Consider the following 21,571-nt stretch of genomic DNA (forward strand, 5'->3'; position numbering starts at 1 on the left):
GGGGCACCAGGGTGGCTCAGTGGCTCATGATCTCAGGGTCCTGGGACAGAGCTCCGCATTGGGCTCTTTGCTCAGTGGGGAGTCAGCTTCTCCCTCCCCCCCTCCCTCCTTGAGCTTGCATGCACTCTCTCTCTCTCTCTCTCTCAAATAAACACACAAAATCTTAAAAATTTAAAATAAAATGAAAATGAAACAGATTTCCTCAATCTGTCAGAATGTAAAAAGAAAAAAGAAAAACAATGAAATACAGGAAAAATTGAAAATTACATAAGACTGACCTAGATGATCCAAAATATAATTGGTAGTTGCTTTAGAAACTGAAAGGATGAGGAAAGGAAAATTTCTTTTTTTTTTTTTTTTCTCCTCTCCCAGGAAAGGAAAATTTCAAAGAAATACTCAAAATTTCCCAGAACTGGAAGAAACAGATTTTCCACATTTTCTTTTCTTTTAAATATTTTATTTATTCATGAGAGACACAGAGAGAGAGGCAGACACACAGGCAGAGGGAGAAGCAGGCTTCCTGTAGGGAGCCTGATGCGGCACTTGATCCCTGATCCTGGGATCACACTCTGAGTCAAAGGCAGAGGCTCAACTGCTGAGCCACCCAAGTATCCCAGATTTTCCACATTTTCTAAAGGGCCCACAAAGCACTGAGCATAACCAACAAATATAACACATCACGGGAGAAATTTCAAAAAAGATATTTTCAAAGCTTCTACAGTGTTAATACATACATATCACACAAAGGACTGAGAATGGCTCTGAACTTCTCCACAGCAATACTAAAAAGAAGATCATGGAGGTAATGCTCTGAAATTCTGAGGGAAAACTATTTCCAAATAACAATTCTATACCCACACTAACCAGTAAGAATGAGAACATAAACACGGTTCCAATCCAAGATGGTGACTATAGGAATTTAGAGTAATTCCTCCTGAAGAACTGAGGGCTGACCCAACAGCTTCCACATAAGAGAAGACAGACCCCAAGGGGTGATCCCGGGGTCCTGGGATCAAGTCCTGCATCAGGCTCCCCACAGGAAGCCTGCTTCTTCCTCACCTCTGTCTCTGCCTCAGTGTCTCTTGTGAATAAATAAATAATAAAATCTTTAAAAATAAATAAATAAAAGAACTGGAATACAGAAAAACTAGCCCTAGAACCCTGACAAATGGTAGGGGAGCTGCTGGCACTCTCCCCCAGGTCAGAGGGGCTGCCCAGCACCACAGTTTATATTCTACCTTAATAGCATGGACTGGAGCAGGGTCTGGGCTCCCTAGCCAGCCTACCACCTCACTGCGCCCTGAGCCCACTATCCCATGGCAACCCCAGCACAGAGTGTCCCAGAACCCCCAGCCCATGCTAGTTACATCTCCAGCTAGCCAAAGTCACCAAACACATAGTCTACCCAGAGGACAACCATACAAATGCCATTCCTTCAAATTTAGAAGTAACTATTTTGCCTAATTCCTAGAAACAAACATAGAACGTCAAGCAAAATGGGGAGACGTCAGTAATGTGCTCCAAATGAAAGAACATGTTCAAATAAAACTTCAGAAAAAGATCTAAATGAAAGAAATATGCAATATGCCTGATAAAGACTAAATAATGACTCTAAAGATGTTCACTGAACTGGAGAGAAGAATAGAGGAACTCGATGAGAACAAAAAGGGCACCTTTGTGGCTCAGTGGTTGAGCATCTGCTTTTGACTTGGGTCGTGATCCCATGAGTCCCGGGATCCTTTTAAAAAAAAAAAAAAAAGAAAGAAAAGAAGGAAATAAATAAAAGGATTATATAAAGAGAAAACTACAAAAAATTAAATGCTGACAAATTGGACAACCTAGAAGAAATAAATTCCTGCAAACGTAGAATCTTCCAAAACTGATCTCAGGAAGCAATAGAAAATCTGAATAGACCAATTACTGGTAACAAAACTGAACTGGTAACCAAAAAATTCCTAACAAACAAAAGTCCAGGACCATATGAATTCACACCTGAATTCTACCAAACATTTAAAGTAGAGTTAACATCATACTCAAACTACTGCAAAAACAGAAGAAAAGCTTCCAAGCTTCCATTCTATGAGGCCAGCATTACCCTGATACCAAAACCAAACATACTACAAAAAAAGAAAACTGGGGCACCTGGGGGGCTCAGTGGTTGAGCATCTCCCTTTGGCTCAGGTTGTGATCCCCAGGGCCTGGGATTGAGTCCTGCATCAGGCTCCCCATAAGGAGCCTGTTTCTCCCTCTGCCTGTGTCTCTGTCTCTCTCTCTCTCTGTGTGTCTCTCATGAATAAATAAAATCTTAAAAAAAAAAAAAGTAAATTCAAAATGGATTAAAGACCTAAATGTGAGACCTGAAATCATTTAACTCCTAGAAGAAAACATAGGCAATCATCTCTTAGACATGCTGCCTTAGCAGAGTTTTCTAGATGCATCTCCTCAGGCAAGGGAAAGGAAAGCAAAATTAAACTATTGGGACTAAACCAAAATAAAAGGCTTTTGCACAGTGAAGGAAACAAGCAACAAAATGAAATGGCAACCTAATGAATGGGAAAAGAAAGATATTTGCAAATGATGTATCCAAAATACATAAAGTACTTATAAAACTCAATACCAAGAAAACAAATAATCCAAAGAAAAATATTAGGCAGGGAGCCTGAATAGATGTTTTTCCAAGGACATACAGATGCCAGCAGACACATGAAAAGATCCTCAACATAATGATCAGGGAAATGCAAAACAAACCACAATGAGATATCACCTACACCTGTCAGAATAGTGAAAATGAAAAAGACCAATAACAAATGCTGACAAGGATATGGAAAAAGGAGATCCTCATACACTGTTGGCGGCAATGTATATTGGTGCAGCCACCATGGACAATAGTGTCTAAAAAACTAAAAACAGAAGTTTCAAAAAACCTAGTAATTCCACCATTGGGTATGTATCCAAAGAGAATGAAAACATGAATGTGAAAAGATATACGTACCCCCTACGTTCACTGCAGCATTATTTATAATAGCAAATACATGGAAGCAACTTTAAATGTTCACTGCTAAATGAATGGACAAAGAAAACGTAGAATGTATAATCAGCCTAAAAAAGAAGGAGATCTTGTCACTCACAACCACAAGAATGGACCTCGGGGGTATTATGTTAAGGGAAGTAAGTCAGACGGAGAAAGACAAATATCACATGATTTCTTTACGTGTAGAATCTAAAAACAAAGGAATAAACAAACAAAAAGAAGAAACAGACCCTACTATAGAGAACATGCCGATGGTTGCTGGAGGGGTGGGGGTTGGGAGGATAAGCAAAATGGAGGCAGGGGACTGGGAGATTCAGGCTTATGGAATGAAGAAGTCACAGGAAAAAAAGGATGCAATGTAGGGAATATGGTCAATGATACAGTGACAGCATTACGGTAGCAGATGGTACAATTGTGGTGAGTGTAGCACAAGATATAGGTTGTCAAATCACTATGTTGCACACCTGAAACCAATACAATATTGTGGGTCAACCAAAGTTTTTAAAAGGCCAAAAAAATGATAATAAAGACATTTCAGGGATCCCTGGGTGGCGCAGCAGTTTGGCGCCTGCCTTTGGCCCAGGGCGTGATCCTGGAGACCTGGGATCGAATCCCACGTCGGGCTCCCGGTGCATGGAGCCTGCTTCTCCCTCTGCCTGTGTCTCTGCCTTTCTCTCTCTCTCTCTGTGTGACTATCATAAATAAATAAAAATTAAAAAAAAAAAAAGACATTTCAGATAAGTAAGTTATCAGAAAACTGACTTTCCATGTACCCTTTTCTCAAGAAGTGGATTAGGAATGTGCTCCACCAAAATGAGAACACAGCCAAGAAAGAGGAAAAAGTGGGGTGCAGTAAACAGCACTAAGGAAGCAAAGGGGTAAGGATGGTGGTGAAGGAAGACTCCAGAATGGAAACATGCAGGGAAATGGGAGGGCTGTCAGCCCAGAAAGAACCCGGTGCCGAGAAACCAGCTTAGAGTCTTTCCTCAGGAAAGCAGTTGAAAAAGGAATGGGGGGGAATGATTAGTTACTATTACATACGAAGTTAAGCAAATGAAAAAATAAGGTATTGCTAACCTCAGCAGGCGGGGGGAGCGTGGGGGCATGTAAGAAAGAAGACATGGGCAGCCCGGGTGGCTCAGCGGTTTAGTGCCTGCCTTCAGCCCAAGATGTGATCCTGGAGACCTGGGATCGAGGCCCCCGTCGGGCTCCCTGCATGGAGCCTGCTTCTCCCTCTGCCTGTGTTTCTACCTCCCTCTCTCTCTCTCTCATGAATAAATAAAATAAAATCTTAAAAAAAGAAAAAAAAAAAAAAAGAAAGGCGACATGGCCACGGTACATTGCTTGGTTCATCAATGAAAACCAGTGATAGTCCCAGCAGTGCATACAGCAAAGGGGGAGGCCAAGTCGACCCACAGGGGAGGGATGGGGCAGTAGGCGGGAGGGAAACTTGACCCTGCACACAAAGGAATGCAGAAGCACTGCATGGTTCCACAGGTTGGGGTCTAACAGTTAAATTCACAGAATCAACAAGTGGAATGACGGCTGCCAGGGGCTGGGGCGAGAGGGCAATGTGCAGCTCCTACAACCAGGCCCACCGTTCCAGACAAGCAGGACGAAGCAGCCCTGGAGGTATGTTGCACACTGCGCCTACGCTTACCAGTAACGTGCCGCACACTGAAAAATTCGGGAATACAGACCTCATGGTAAGTGTTCTTACTACAATGGATTAAGAGAAATGAAGATGAAGGCAAGCTCCTGAGGAAACAGCTCAAAGGTCTGCAAGCCATAGCCTCCAGAGAAGGAGGACAAGTGACAGGGGCTCGTTAGAGGACTCATATTTGTTTGATAAGCCTTTTAGCACTAGGAGTTTTAAAAAACTGTGTACATGTTGTTTTTTTAAATAAAGTAACCTGTTAGGCATACCACAGCAGAGATATAATTGTTATTTTTCATTCTTTCAAAGGGCACCACAATATTCTTCCAAGTAGTATACATCGGAAGAGTGCGTGATATTTTCAAAGTACTTTTTTTTTTTTTTTAGATTTTATTTATTTATTCATGAGAGACACAGAGAGAGAGGCAGAGACACAGGCAGAGGGAGAAGCAGGCTCCATGCAGGGAGCCCGATGTGGGACTCGATCCCGGGTCTCCAGGATCAGGCCCTGGGCTGAAGGCAGGTGCTCAACCACTGAGCCAGCCAGGCGTCCCAAGAAACACATTATTTTATTTTTTTTTTTTTTAAGATTTTATTTATTCATGAGAGAGACAAAGAGACAGGCAGAGACACAGGCAGAGGGAGAAGCAGACTCCATGCAGAGAGCCTGATGCAGAACTCGATCCCGGGACTCCAGGATCACGCCCTGGGCTGAAGACAGACGCTAAACCACTGAGCCACTCAGGGATCCCCTCAAAGCACTGTCTTGCATCATGTGAACCTTAAAACAATTCTAGCAACCTCCATTGTCTTAACTTTAGGGACCAAAAAAAAAAAAAAAAAATCGAGTACCTTTAAGATTTGTGATAGAGATCAAGCCACATCCTCAAGGAGGTATCTGAACCTGAGCCTTGTTTCCAGATTCCTGGTGTCCCTCTCTTCCTACCAGCCCATGACGTGCTACCTCAGCTCCACGTCTCCCTCACACTCGGATCTGACTGGTCCCCACTCGCTTCCACAGCAGTGATGGCTGAGGACAGCCTCCTCCAACTAAGGCACCTCAGGAGGTTCTGCTTCCCTCCTTCTCTGGAGGGCTCCAATGGTCTCTTCTGACTCCTGGTCACGATGATCAACAACATCAACCAAAGTCACTGAGCCGACTCCAACAGAACAAAGCCATGACAGCATCAGAACAACATAAAGCCTGTTGGGAGGCACTGGCGGGCACGCTGCTATAAAGACCCAGACAAGGCAGATATCACAAACGGTCCAAGGAAAGAAACAGTTTTCTGGCCAGCCAACTAAACTGTTTAGTTCTGCTGATGACCAATTTTCGTTGTACTCAGACCTGTCCTTTTGTACTTTATCTTCCTCCTAAAACCCTGTCATATGTACATACCTAAATCAATATAATCTACCATACGGATATAAACTGCATAATATATAGGAATTATAATCCTATGTATATATTGTCCCTGTCTCCTTCCAAAAATAATAATTTGAAGTTTTATTAAACTTTAGCCCCCCCATGTCTAACAAAAACAATTTCCAGAAATCTGAATAAATTCTGAATTCACCCAATGATCTGAAGTAAGTGTTCTCTACATGATTTTTTTTTTTTCTGGAAAATGCAGAACTCTAACATATCTAGGAGTTGATGAAAGTTAATAATTTTGGCAATTTAAAGGGATTAAATATGGAGTTACACATGAAAATAAAAGAAGTCAATATGTATTTGACCTAGTTCTTAGCTTTAACTGGAAACAAGGAGGAAATAAGGTGCAGGTTTAAAAAAAAGAACTGGGATCCCTGGGTGGCTTAGCAGTTGAATGCCGCCTTCGGCCCAGGGCATGATCCTGGAGACCCAGGATCGAGTCTCACATCGGGCTCCCTACATGGAGCCTGCTTCTCCCTCTGCCTGTGTCTTGCCCCCTCTCTCTCTCTCTTTCTCTCCCTCTCTCTGTGTCTCTCATAAATAAATAAAATATTTAAAAAATAATAATAATAAATAAAAAATAAAAATAAATTTAAAAAAGAACTAATAAATGTATTGGAATAAGATAAAGATGTCTTCTCTCTCTCTCCTGTTACAGGAAGCTGAATGTAAGTGGTGCATACTGAGACCTCCTTTAATTTTTTTTTTTTTTTTGAGAAAGAGCATAGGCAGTGGGAGGGGGTGCAGGGATGGGCAGAGGATAGGGAAAGAGAATCTCAAGCAGGCTACATACTCAGCAGAGCCTCATATGGGGTACGATTCCATGACCCTGAGACCATGACCCAAGATGAAATCAAGAGTCAGATGTTTAACTGACTGAGCCACCCAGGTGCCCCTCCTTTGACATTTTCTATTAAAAAAAAAAAAAAAAAAAAAAAGGCTAGTGATGCCTGGGTGGCTCAGCAGTTGAGCATCTGCCTTCAGCCCAGGGTGTGATCTCAGAGTCCCAGGGTGGAGTCCCACATCGGGCTCCCCCAAGGAGCCTGCTTCTCCATGTCTCTGCCTCTCTCTGTGTCTCTCATGAAGAAATAAAATCTTAAAAAAAAAATATAAAAAGGCTAAAGAAGATAGCAGAATAAAAGTATCCAAGGATCACCTCCTCCCATAAATACACAAAGGCAACAACTACATATAATGCAACTCACTCTGAAAATAGCCTGAGACCGGCAGAGCAGATTTCCCACAGCAAAGGACAAAGAAAAGGCCACATCAAGAAGGGCAGGAGAGGAAGAGACCCAGAAGGAACCAAAATCCTGGCATGGCAGCAACCCACAAAAGGGAGAGATCACAGGCAAGAAGCCACTCCTTGAGAAGTAGGGGTCAAGCTTCAAATCAGGCACCCCCAGCCCTGGGGATCTGCACCAGGAAGATGAGTCTCCACGTCTGGCCTTGAAAATCAGAGGCCTAGCTCTAAGAACTCTGAAAAGCAGCAGGGCTTAACTCCAAGACAGCCAGAGATAGAGGAAACTGAGTCTGTACTTTTAAAGGGCTGGTACACTGTATCACGCCACCCAATGCACCATGGAAGCAGCAATTTGAAAAGTGCCAGATTTGCTGACTAACTTTAGGACATGTGCCAGAGAAGCGAGGATCTGCAGGAGCTTTCTCTGGGAATGGAGGCGCTGCTGGGTGCCATGTTTCTTGCCTTCTTTCAGCCTAGTTAGCCAGACACTTGTGGAAACAAATCTGACCCTCTCCATCTACCTTGTCAGCACTGCTTGCCCCACAGATCTGTTCCCCTGCAGACCCACCCCATCTAACACATCTATGCTGATCCCATCCAACCACACCAGCAGGTAGCCTCAATCAGACCCAGCCATACATCTAGAGTGACTACTGCTGTCCCATACCTATGGGCAGACCCAGTTGGGACCATCACCCCACCAAAGACACTATCACCCTTCCACACCTGTGGGCAGCCTCAGCCAAGACCAGCCTCCCCTCAACCAGTGGGGTTGAACCACCATCCCTCCAAAGCATTTCCCTCCGAAGGGGGTTGCTAATTCCATGCAGTCACGTGCCCCTAGTGGCTACAGCAAGGCCTCTCAGTCAGTGTGTAGGGGGCAAACCCTGCCCACCAATGCACCCACAACAGTCATAGCCAGTCTCTGAAGACAGCAAGGCTGAGGGCTGACCCCACTGACCAGTGCACGCAGAGCCACAGCAGCCCCACCACAACAGGAGGGCATATACAGCCCATACAGGAAACACTCTGGAGTGCCTGATTCTGGTGACCAGGGGTTACTGCACTACTGGGGACCACAGAACACCTTCTACATAAGGCCGCTACTTTCAAGACCAGGAGACACAGCTGAGCCACTTACTAGAAAAGACACAAACACAGAGAGGCAGACAAAAATGCAGAGACAGAAGAATATAATTCAAATGATAAGTCAAAATCCCAGAAAAAGAGCAAAATTAAAAAAAAAAAGAGCAAAATAAATGCTAATAAACAATCTACCTGATAAAGAGTTCAAATGGTCATAAAGATGTTCACTGGACTAGAGAGGAGAATGGACTGAGAACGTTAACAAAGAGATTAAAAATATTAAAAAAAAAGAACAAGTCAGAGCTGAAAAATACAGTAACTCAAAAAATACACTAAAGGGCCAAGAGCAGATTAAAGAATGTAGAAGAATGGATCAATAATCTGGAAGACAGGGTCATGGAAAGCAACTAAGTGAACATGAAAGAGAAAAGTAACAACATCAAGTGTAATAACACTTGCATTACAGGGGGTCCCAGAAGAAGACAAAAAGGGGCAGAAAACTTATTTCAAGAAATAATAACTGAAAACTTCCCTAACCTACGGAAATAAAAAGACATCCAAGTCCATGAGGCACAGAGAGCTCCAAACAAGATGAAAACAAGGAGTTCCACACCAAGACACATACAGTTAAAATTGCAAAAATTAAAGATAGAGAATATTAAAAGCAACAATGTAAAAGCAAACAGTTACATACAAGGTAAAGCCATAAGACTATAAGATGATTTTTCAGAAACTTTGCAGACCAGAAGAGAGTGGCACCATATATTCCAAGAGTTGAAAGAAAAAAAACCCTACAACTAAGAATATTATACCCTGCAAGGTTATCATTCAGAATGAAAGGAGAGAATGGAGTTTACAAGACAGACAAGTTGAAGGAGTTCATCACCACTAAATCAGTCTTCCAAGAAACGTTAAAGGGAATTCTTTAAGTGGAAAGAAGTCATAACTAGAAGAAAATTGTGAAAAATAAGCAAAACTGACAAATCTTGAGCCAGAATTAATAAAAAAAAAAAAAAAAGAGGACTCAAAAAAAAAAAAAAAGAAAGAAAGAAGTTAAAACAGACACTACGGAAATACAAAGGATATGAGTCTACTACCAAAAAATTTCATGCCAACAAATTAGACAACCGAGAAGAAATGGATATATTCCTAGAAACATACAATCTTCCAAGACTAAATCAATTGGGACTACATGAAACTAAAGGGCTTTTGCATTGCAAAGTAAACAATCAACAAAATAAAAAGGCAACCTACTGAACAGAAGATCTTTGCAAATGATCACTACCTGATGAGGGGTTAACATCCAAAATACATAAAGAGAGACACCTGGGTGACTCAGCAGTTGAGCATCTGCCTTCAGCTCAGGTTGTGATCCCAGAGTCCTGGGATCAAGTCCTGCATCAGGCTCCCTGCAAGGAGCCTGCTTCTCTTTCTGCCTGTGTCTCTGCCTCTCTCATGGATAAATAAATTTTAAAATCTTAAAAAATAATAAAAAATAAAAAATAAAGAATCCATACAACCCAACAGCAAAAAACAAATAATCCAATTTAAAAATGGGCAGGGGACCTGAATAACCATTTTTCCAAACAAAACATGCAGATGACCAACAGACACATGAAAAGATACTCAACATCATTCATCATCAGAGAAATGCAAATCAAAACCACAATAAGATACATCACTTTACCCTGGTTAGAATGGCTAGCAAAAAGACAGAAACAAGCACTGGTAAGGATATGGAGGAAAGGTAACTTATGCACTGCTGGTAGGATTATAAATTGGTGCAACCACAGTGGGAAATAGTAGAGAGGTTCCCTAAAAAATTAAAAAAAAAAAAAAAAAAAAAAAAAACAAATATCCTATAACCCAGTAATTCTACTTCTGGGTATTTATCTGAAGAAAATGAAAACACTTTAAAAAGATACATGTGCACGCCTATATTTACTGCAGTATTGGAATTGGCCCTTGAACAAAGTGACCCCTGCACGGTCAAAAACCCACGTGTTGGGCAGCCTGGGTGGCTCAATGGTTTAGCACCACCTTTGGCCCAGGGTGTGACCCTGGAGACCTGGGATGGAGTCCCACATCAGGCTCCCTGCATGGAGCCTGCTTCTCCTTCTGTGTCTCTGCCTCTCTCTGTGTCTCTCATGAATAAATAAATAAAAATCTTAAAAAAAAAAAAAAAAACATTATTTTTGACAGTCCTAAAGTTTAATTAGTAATAGCCTGCTGTTAAGCAGAAGCCTTACTGATAACATAAATGGCCGAGCACATATTATATCTTATCTGTATTCAAAGGTCAACTATATTTACACTAGGCAAGATACGGAAGCAACCTAAGTGTCTCATCAATAGATGAATGGATAATCTCATCGAAGGGTGTTTGCTGGTTTCTGCTGTAAAAGAATTGCATTTAATACCAGCTAAGATACATCCTGACCTCAGCTTCTGGAGCTACTAATCAGAGGATGTGATTTCAAAAATTAACTCAAGGGTTTTCAGGGATCCCTGGGTGGCTCAGCGGTTTAGCACCTGCCTTCGGTCCAGGGTGTGATCCTGGAGTCCCAGGATCAAGTCCCACATTGGGCTCCCTGCATGGAGCCTGCTTCTCCCTCTGCCTGTGTCTCTTCCTCTCTCTCTATCAGTCTGTGTCTCTCATGAATAAATAAATAAAATATTTTTTAAAAAGAAGGGTTTTCAAGTAGATTCTGCATATGCTTCTATTTGTTCTATGCTGCAAATAGTGATATTGTTACTTGGCAATGTTTGGATGGCTCTGTTCTCAGGTCATACATCTTTTTCTCTTGCAATGACAATGACCATTACTGACATTGTGCTTCTCTTTCTCACCAGATTGACGTATGAAGCAAACCAGACATCAACTTCCATACAAGAAAAATTTTCAAAGGATCCTTCTGAGGCTTTAGAAACAGAGGAACCAGCAGCCACCACCTGACTGTGATGCCATCTTAAACCTGGAAATCCTTCTGGATGTGGACATTTTAAAGACTCTTGGACAGTTTTAAATAGGAATAAACTCTGGCTTAAAAAAAAAAAAAGATGAATAGATGAAGGAGATTGGTATGTATACACCATGGAATATTACTCTGCCATAAAAAAGAATGAGCTTTTGCCATTTGTGAAAACATGGATGAACCTTGAGGGTATTACACATGTGAAATAAGTTGGACAGAGAAAGATAATGTCATATGATTTCACCTATATGTAGAAATCTAAAAAACAAAACAAGTAAATTTAAAAAAGAAACAGACTCACACATACAGAGAACAAACTGGAAGTTGCCAGAGGGGTGGTGTGTAGGAGAATGGGTGAAATGGATGAAGCGGATTGATAAGTAAACTTCTAGTTGTAAAATAAATTAAGTCACGGGGTTGGGGGAGCACCTGGGTGGCTCAGTCAGTTGAACATCTGACTCTTGATTTCAGCTCAGGTTGTGATCTCAGGGTCTTGGGACTGAGCCCCATGTCTGGCTCCGCGCTGGGTGGCGTGGAGCCTGCTTGAGATTCACTCCCTCTGACACTCCCCGCACCCAAAAAAATTAAAATAAGTCACAGAACTGAAAAGTACAGTATGGGGAATATCATCAATAATATCGTATAATTTTGTGCAGAGACAGTGGGTAACTACATTTATCATGGTGAGCCTGAGTAACGTGTGTTAACTGTCAGATCACTAGGTCATACACCTCAAACTAATATTACATGTCAAGTAAACTTCAGCTTTAAAAATCTGCCTGGCACCTGGGTGGCACAGTCAGTTGACACTCAGGTTGGTTTCAGCTCAGGTCATGATCTCATGGGTCATGAAATGGAGGCCCACATGGGGCTCCACACTCAGTGTGGAGTCTGCTTGAGTTTCTCTCTCTCAAAAATAAATGAATCTTTTAAAAAAAATAAAATAAAAATAAAACTTCTTGCCCTAAAAAATAAATAAAAGCTTACACTTCATTAAAGAATGCAGCTCCCACCTCCATCACCTAATTTCCTTCTCTGCTTTATCATTCTTCCAAAGCACTAGTCATGTTTTAAGAGATCACATATTTTACCCATTTGTTTGTTTCTCTCTTCTACTAAACAAAAGGTCTAAGAATGCCACGGTGTCTTTCTTCTGCATTCATGGCTCTATCTCTACCACTTAGAACTGTGTGCCTGGCACAAGGCAGGTGCTCAATAAATACTAACTGAATGAATGAGTGAATGAATGAGTCAACTGGAAGGGGTTGAGAGGCCCTTGAACTCACTGAAATTATCGTAAAAGGCAATGTGCTTATGTCCGCAGAAGGTCCACAGCTTTCATCAGATTCTCAAAAGGAGCCAGGGTTGAAAAGAGCTTCAGAACCACTAGCCTGGCAAGCTCTCAGAGGTTCAATGCAGTTTTCAGAATATCTCCAAATCCTTAGGATGCACAGATGTATTTCTGCCCTCATGTGATCACTCGCTTCCCATGTGAAAGAAAACAAAACTAAAGTTACCATTGCTTACTTCTGCAGTTTTAGAAGCTATGGCTCAAAAACCAGGGAGAGGGCAGCCTGGGTGGCTCAGCAGTTTAGCGCCACCTTCAGCCCAGGGCGTGATCCTGGGGGACCCGGGATTGAGTACTGCATGGGGCTCCCTGCATGTAGCCTGCTTCTCCCTCTGCTTGTGCCTCTGCCTCTCTCTGTGTGTGTCTCTCATGAATAAATAAATAAAATATTTTTAAAAAACAAAAACAGGGAGAAAATTTACCCCAAACAAGTAGACTATCCATCTTGGCCTCCAGCCCTATCCACTACACTTCACTTTCAGGTTCACAGGCGTTCTCCAGAAGGAAAAAACAAGGTGAGGGGAGGGTTCTTGTTCCTCCCATCCTCAAAGTTGAAACATGTAGTAAGGTTTTATCTATTTTTTTTAGGGGTTTTTTTGTTTGTTTGTTTGTTTTTGTTTTTTTAAGTTTTATCTATTAATGGCCTGCCTCATTCTAACAAGGTATTGGAAAAGTTTTATTCCCATTAATCAATTCTGTTAACTACGATTAATAGTGTGAACATTCCTTAGCATCAAAGTGATAATATCAGGGGCTTTTTAATCCCATATCCTTAAAAAAAAAAGACACACCAAGGTAAAGGATGATCCACCACCACCCACCACCACCACCACCACCACCACCTCCTATTGCCTTCCCCCCTGCAGCTCAAACCATCAAGGATGCCTGCACTCTTTTATCCTATCACCCACTCCCAACATCAAGTTCCCTCTCTCCTCACTCTCCACAAAGCCTGACAGGATAGGGCCTGGTAAAAAAGAGAAGCCAAAGGAGATAGACGGTAGAGAATAGAAATAAATTAGGAAAGGAGAAAGGACAGAAGAAAAAATTGAATTGGGAGCCACCTACCCCCTGCCAAATGTAATCATACCGATCTAATAAACTGCATGCCATGGGATCCCTCCCTGGGTGGCTCAGCAGTTTAGCACCTGCCTTCAGCCCAGGGTGTGATCCTGGAGACACGGGATCAAGTCCCACGTCAGGCTCCCTGCATGGAGCCTGCTTCTCCCTCTACCTGTGTCTCTGCCTCTCTATCTCTCATGAATAAATAAATAAAATAATTAATTAATTAATTAATTAGAAATAAAAAAAATAAACTGCATGCCAAATATTAATAAGTTGCATCCTAGGTAAAACTCACCTATGTAAAGGTCAATGACCTATTGCCAATTTTTAAAGGTCTGGCAGGGTTATCTGAAGATTTCTTGTACAGCTTCAGCAACTTTATCCAAGGATGGGGGGGAAAAAAAAAAAGCCAAGCACTCTGGGCAATGTCTTAACCTTATTGCTTAAAGCCTTAATTCATATTCCAAACACGTATCAGGTTCCTACTTTATGGTAAGTGTCATGCACTTTCTCCCCTCCTTGACCTTGTCTATGCCATCACCCACCTGAAAAACACTGCCAAAACACGTTTTATCTTTCTAGGCGCAGCTCAAATATCATATCACCTCCTCTGGGAAGCCATCTCCAGCCCTGCCAGTTAGAATCAATTGCTTCCTCTCCTATATTTCTAAAATGCTCTATTCCTACCTCTGGCTGCCATCAGATCAAAGCTGGTTATTCATAAGTGTACTTTGTTGCTAAATTATGAACCCAAGGGCACCGTATTCACTTTTTCTCCCCAGATCCTACCCCTATGCCTTATCATATAAAGGGGGCTCGGGCACCTGGGTGGTTCAGTGGATTGGACATCTGCCTTGGGCTCAGGTCATGATCTCAGGGTCCTGGGATCGAGCCCCACATAAGGCTCCCTGCTCAGTGGGGAGTCTGCTTCTCCCCCTGGTTGTGTTCTCTCTCTCTCATTCTCTGTTAAATAAATCCAAATAAATAAATAAATAAATCTTTTTTAAATTTCAATTTAATTAAAAAAAATAAAGGGGGCTCAATTAACTAACTTGAGTGTCATAATTCACTGCAAAATTAGGTAATAATAGAGTAAACACAGAGCCCCCCAAGAAAACCAAACGCTACCTCTTTGGAGCTTGGAACACCACTGTGATTTTTTTCCATTATCAGCCATCGGAGAACATTTGGGATGGAGAGATCCTTCCAAGTTGGCCACGGGTTAACAAATCTGCCATCCTTTCCTCTCTTTGATTTGGTCACATCTTCCTCTAGTCTGTAATCTAGTTTGAAACTTTTCCTGGAAAGCCTAGAAGAATCACTTCCCACAGAACTCCGTGCTGAATTTTGGCGTTTCCTTACTGCTTCTTTAGGATATTGGCTGCTTGTCATCAGAGATTGGTTGCTTTCATTTTCATCCATGTCCTTTTCAGAACTAAAAAAAAAAAAAAAAAAAAAAAACAGAGGGAGGGTAAAAATATTGACTTCAACATAAAGGCATGAAAACGTATGAAACAGCATCCAGAGTATTATTTCTTAGCCAATAAAAAATTTCCTCAAACTTCTAAAAACAGTGTATCTCTATCAGCTTGAACTTCCTTCCTGCAAAATACAATTTTGTAATCCAGGATTACTGCTTGCTAAATAGAAAAGATGTTTGCTTTACCTACTCCTGCCAAAGCTTTTAAATGTTCCTTATCTGCTGTAACCCAAAGCAATGTCCATGCACCAGGCAGCATTTTAAACATATGAAATTTTCCATCTCCATGATCTTACACAATTAAAGCACCTTCCTGAATTTGTAATATTTTCATTCCTGAATTTTAAAAATATTATTGTTAAAAACACAGTGAGAAGGGCTGAGTTCCTGGAGGATAAGCCAGTACTTCCAGTGATTTACAGAGAGCTCCACTAGGTCTAGCCATTTTTACTTTGAAGATAATCTGTTACTAATTCCCCTAAAAAACACACTGAGTTCAGATCCCAGGAAAGGAGATGATAATGTTAATGGAGAGACATTTCAATAATGTATTTAAGTGGCTAACAATGCAAATTTGAATTAACTCAGGTTCAGAACTGCTGGGACAGTACAGTATGCATCCCAGCTAGTTACCTTGGGTAAGTTTCCTAACCTCTCTGGGCCTCAATATCCTCATCCATAAAATAGAGATAACAAAACCACCTAATCTCTGAGGTCTACTGGGAGGTTTTAAAAAGCTAATACAAATAAAGCAATTAGAAACAAGCATATATTTTATATATATATGTAACCACACACACAAATGGTAAGAGCTCAACAAATGTTAGCTGTTGCTGTTGACATTATTCCCACCACCACCACCACCACTTAACTCAAAGAACCAAAATCCTTGATTTATTTATTCGAGAGAGGGGGGGGGGGGGGCAGAGACATAGGCAGAGGAAGAAGCAGGCTCCCTGCGAGGAACCCGATGCAGGACTTGATCCCAGTACCCCAGGATCACAACCTGAACCAAAAGCAGACACTCAACCACTGAGCTACCCACATGTCCCAAAATCTTTGATTTTTAACTATGTAGGTACTCCAGATATATAAAAGTGATAATATATTAAGAACATACATTTATCCAGGGGCAGGAGGGTGGCTCAGCCAGTTAAACATTCGGCTTTTGATTTCAGCTCAGATCATGATCTCAGGGTCATGAGACTGAGCCCTGCCTCTCAGGCTCCATGCTCAGCAGGGGTCTGCTTGAGATTCTCTCCCTTGAGCCTTCACCCCCAGCCCATGTATGTGCGTGCACGTCATTCTTTCTCAAATATATAATAAATCTTTTAAAAAGAAAAAAAATAATATGCATTTATCAGGGCATCTGGATGGCTCAGTTAAGCAACTGACTCTTGATTTTGATTCAGGTCAAGATCTCAGGGTCAAGAGATCCAGCCCCAAGTGGGGCTCCCTGCTCAGCAGGGAATCTGCTTGAGGATTTTTTTCTCTCTTTCTATCCCTCTGCCCTACCCCTTGCTCACACATGTGCTCTCTCCTTTCTTAGATAAATAAATCTTAAAAGAATATGCCTTTATCTGCCATAAATTTCATTTCTTTCCTTTTTTTTTTTAAAGATTTTATTTATTTATTCATGAGAGACAGAGAGAGAGAGAGAGAGAGAGAGAGAGAGAGACAGGCAGAGACACAGGCAGAGGGAGAAGCAGGCTTCATGCAGGGAGCCTGATGTGGGACTCGATCCCGGGACTCCAGGATCACACCCTGCGCCGAACGCAGGCGCTAAACCGCTGAGCCACCCAGGGATCCCCTTCATTTCTTTCCTATTCTACTACACAAACATTTGCTTTCTGTAGAGTTTAAATACAATGCATACACATAATACACTTCATAACCCTAACAAAATAAACACAACAGAAAGCCAAATAGTTTTATGGCTGCAATGATGTTTACCATAGAAATACTGTCCAGGAGGGAAAAGGAAAGAATACAAATACTAGGATGAACATATACACTGAAGTAAAACTATTTTTCCAAACTGTCTACGGTAAAATAGTCTATGGTCTGGAGAATAATTGGTGTTGAGAAAAGAAACCACAGCTAACAAAAGCTAAAGCACACACTGTTGCTCAGCCATTGGTGTTTGCTGGAGAGCCTAATAGCTACGAGAGCCTAACAAGCTTTATATCTTAGGCAAATAACAACTATCCTAAGACCTCAATTTTCTCCTCTGTAAAATACCTACTTATCTCATGGGGGTCCAAAGGATTAAATGACACAGCATACATAAAGGGCTTGCCACTCACCAAATGCTAATTCTTTTTTCCCTAATCCTGCTAACTGGCCATATATCTTAATTCTTTAAATTCCATCAGAAAGCAAAGAATCTGGGTAAGTTACCTCAGTTCTTCTCCAAGAATTGCCCTACTTGGGATATAATTAAGTTCAGGCCCAGGGGTACCTGGAGTGGCTCTGTGGCTCCGGTCATGATCCTGGGGTCCCAGGATCAAGTCCCACATAGGGCTCCCTGCATGGCGCCTGCTTCTCCCTCTGCCTGTGTCTCTGCCTTTCTCTGTTTCTCATAAATAAACAAAAATCTTTAAAAAAAAAAAAAAAAAAAAAGTTCAGGTCCAGGACTTTACAAAGGGCAGGAACAAGGACCAATCATTTAAATACTACTCCATTTAACAGATGTACACAAACCAAATTTAGAGACTTTATTTCCTGACAATGTAACATGTCTAATAGATGGTAGAGCTGACCTGATGCTACCTACCCCTTGTGATAATAAACAGCTTGTGAGATACGTACATGGGCCTATTTCTACAGACACATATACACAGTATTTACACATACACATATAACACACATATAATATTCCTACTAATATGTAATAAAGTTTGGCTCATTGTTTTAAACAATTAGAAAAAGGAAGGAGAAATGGGCCCTCTGATTCAAAAACCACAAAAGCAAAGTCACAACAGGGTTTTGAGACAACATCTAGCCTTCCAAGAGGCTGGGACCTAAGTAGTAAGGAAGGCTTGTGAGAGCCAACAGCGAGGGCATGAAAGGTGGGATTCGATTTGGGGCCTGGCCTGAGACTTTAAGGAGGTCCACTACACTGTAAGCAAGGAAGGAAAATGAAGGGGCTTAGAAGGGGACAACTGATAGGATAAAAACGAAAGAATGTGGCCAAAACACTGGAGCCTGGGAGATCAATTTGTGAGCAGCAAACAGGCAGCCCAGGACACCCAGTAACAGCAAAGCACTCTGCTCCGTGGTTCACACATTCCATTTAAATAACCACTCCTGGGACACCTGGGTGGCTCAGTTAAGCATCTGCCTTCCGCCCAAGTCAGTCTTCCACTCAAGTCACGATCCCAGGGTCCTGTACTGAGTCCCACACCAGGCTCTCTGCTCAGTGGGAAGTCTGCTTCTCCCTCTCCCTCTGTGTGCTTAGCTTGTGCACATTTCTAATCGAAACACGAAGTAGTAGTAACAGCCCAGTGAAAAGACAGGAGGCAGGGACAGAAAAGAAAGCACAGAATAAATCCAAGAAACAAAGGGTAAATCACCAAAGCCCAAGTCTCTGGATGGTCACAGACTTTGGACAGTTTGTAGGGCAGGTTGGGAGGCAGGAGTCAGAAATGACCAATAACCAAAAAAGCACCAATAACTAAGCCAAGGAATTAGGGCAAAACAAGTGTTTAGAGCATGGAAAAGAAGTGGATTTCTGACCCAGTGACCTGGAGACAGTGTGTGAGACAACAAGGAGGCATCCAAGAGGAAGTGCTCATTGACACCTAAGGAAAAGATGACCCTGGGACCCAGGTTGCTTGGGAGGTGATACAAGTGAAGGTAAGAGAACAGAGAGGTTTCCAGGGACCTGGGAGTAGAATGAGAGTGAAAAATGGGTTCTGCTTCATCCTTGAACAATAAACTGTCTCTGCATGCTGCCCCCATCTTCTTTCCTCCCATCCACTCAGGCTCTCACCCCAATCAACCCATGGGAACAGTTCTCCAGCAAACAGCAAGCAATCCTCTCTTAACATACCCTTCACCCCAATACACACAAAATCCAGTCTTCAGGAATGATCTTTTTATTATATTTTTTAAAATATTTTATTTATTTATGAGAGACACACAGAGAGAGAGAGAGAGAGAGAGAGAGAGAGAGAGAGAAAGGCAGAGACACAGGCAGAGGGAGAAGCAGGCTCCATGCAGGAAGCCCCATGCAGGACTCAATCCCTGGTCCCCAGGATCACGCCCTGGGCCCAAGGCAAGCGCTAAACCACTGAGCCACGCGCTAAACCGCTGAGCCACCCAGGGATCCCCAGGAATGATCTTTTTAAAGGCAAATCTGATCAATGAAAAGAAAAAGCCTCTAGAAGACTCCCTTGGTTCTCAGAACAAGGGCAAAGGTCAGTAAGAAGATGCTCCAAGAGGGTGTTTCTTGCCCTGCCCACACCCTGCTCTGCTCCAAATACATGGCCTTAATCTATTTCCTGAAATGCACCATGCTCCCACCTCAAGGCCACCCACTGCCATCACAGGGCCTTTACACAGGATTCTTAAAATATCCTTCAGTACCTGAACATATATTCACACGATTTTATGCTACCATGAAAGTGTTCAAGCAATATGAAATATTGGCACTATGCTGCACCACTGCACACTATGCACACTAGGAAATGATCGGGAAAAAACGGAAGGACATGAACCTTAACCATCTGGACTTGTTCTCTTATAGGAAAAGTACTGCCAGTCCATTCGGGGAACATGCAAAGTGACAAGCTCTACCAACAGGTCCTCCGGTGACAAAGTGAGCCTCAGCCAGTGGAGACACAGGAGCTGGCCTGATGCTAGGTCATGTGAGAAGCTCCTCATTAACTATCTGTGTTCTGGTCACTCTGTAATGCACAGCAACGATCTCACAAGGGTCATCTTGAAATACCAAAGATAAAATCTTGGGAAAAATGAGGACTGAATTAGAGTGGGTTCTGTGGATGGCCCTGCTAGTAACTAATTAGCTTTCAAGCTTTGTAAATTCAGACAAACCCCTCAACATATCCAGGCTGGAGTTTCCTTAATTAAGTGTAGCAAATTTTCTCATTATTTCTGGCTATAGATCTCTCCAAATTTAACAAGTAAAAATCCAGCCTTGATCTCAGGCCAACAGTAAGCAAAAGGAGATGGGCAGACTTATGCATACACATACAAGATAAACAACCTGTGTTTTAAAATTAAGTTCAAAACTTGAAGAAGAGCTTACATTATGCCGATTTTCATCCAATTTAAGGCACAGTGTCATTTTATGAGGCACTAAGATGGTAAAAATATTATCAATTATAAGGGCACCCATTATATGACACAACCTGTTGTCGTCAGTGGTGGTCAAATATGCATAAAATGTCTGTCCTGACATTGATAAAATATACCAGTTTTTATATGGAAATACAGATTTTGGAAGAGGAGCCAAAACATTAGCCTTGGTAATTAAATACAATCAGAATCACAATTAATGTGTTAACCTTCCTTTCCACTGTGAACAACAGCTAACTTTGTGAACAATAGCTAAATTTGGACTAAAAATCTACAATCCAGAGGCAAATTTAAACAAAGCCCTATGACAACCAATATAAAATACAAATAGTCTCTTTTAAAGAGCAATTTGTTACAAAAAGAACATAATTTCCATCTAGTAATTATCAACTACACTGTCTACATTTCTTTGAAGATTAATTGCCTACTTAATAGGAGAAGGACTTATTCCAATGTCTCTAACCAAAGAGAGATCTGAGCTGTGACATTTGGTGAAGACAAGTCTGCCAAGTACAAATATTTTATTTCAATAACTGCACACATGGGTAAAATGCTTTCAAAAAACAAGGACTGTCTATTTCAAAAGCAAATGTTTTATCCTTTCTTTCTTTGACATTTAAGATTTGCCAGCTGCCTAGAACTGAATGCACTGCTTTATCATTTAAAAAGTTCAAGAAAAAAATTACATTAGCACAATGTATGTTTAGGATTTCAACATGCTCATAAATCATGACCCTGCAAACCATTATTCCTGGAGGTGACATTTAATAAATACTAAGTGAGTGATTATCCATTACATGCCAACAAAGATGCTGACCTGAAATCTGGAAAACATTCAGAACTATATTTTCAGACATCTAAACACAAAATTTACCAATTTATATTTGCAGTCCTATCTTTAATAGAAAGGATCCTTTTAATATAATGCT

At 41.6% G+C, this 21,571-nt stretch overlaps 1 protein-coding gene across 6 annotated transcripts in view; it reads right to left on the bottom strand.

Moving 5' to 3' along the window:
* Positions 1-21,571, bottom strand: part of NAPEPLD (N-acyl phosphatidylethanolamine phospholipase D) — a 53,824-nt gene that overhangs the window by 17,343 nt on the left and 14,910 nt on the right. For all 6 annotated transcript variants that reach the window (XM_072791454.1, XM_072791459.1, XM_072791458.1 and 3 more), the window contains exon 2: positions 14,969-15,275. In XM_072791454.1, the coding sequence (XP_072647555.1) occupies positions 14,969-15,262 (294 nt within the window). In that variant the 5' untranslated portion in view covers positions 15,263-15,275. The remainder of the gene's footprint in view (positions 1-14,968; positions 15,276-21,571) is intronic.

Source organism: Canis lupus, chromosome 21 (assembly GCF_048164855.1).
Source record: "Canis lupus baileyi chromosome 21, mCanLup2.hap1, whole genome shotgun sequence".
In the NCBI taxonomy this organism is placed as follows: domain Eukaryota; kingdom Metazoa; phylum Chordata; class Mammalia; order Carnivora; family Canidae; genus Canis; species Canis lupus.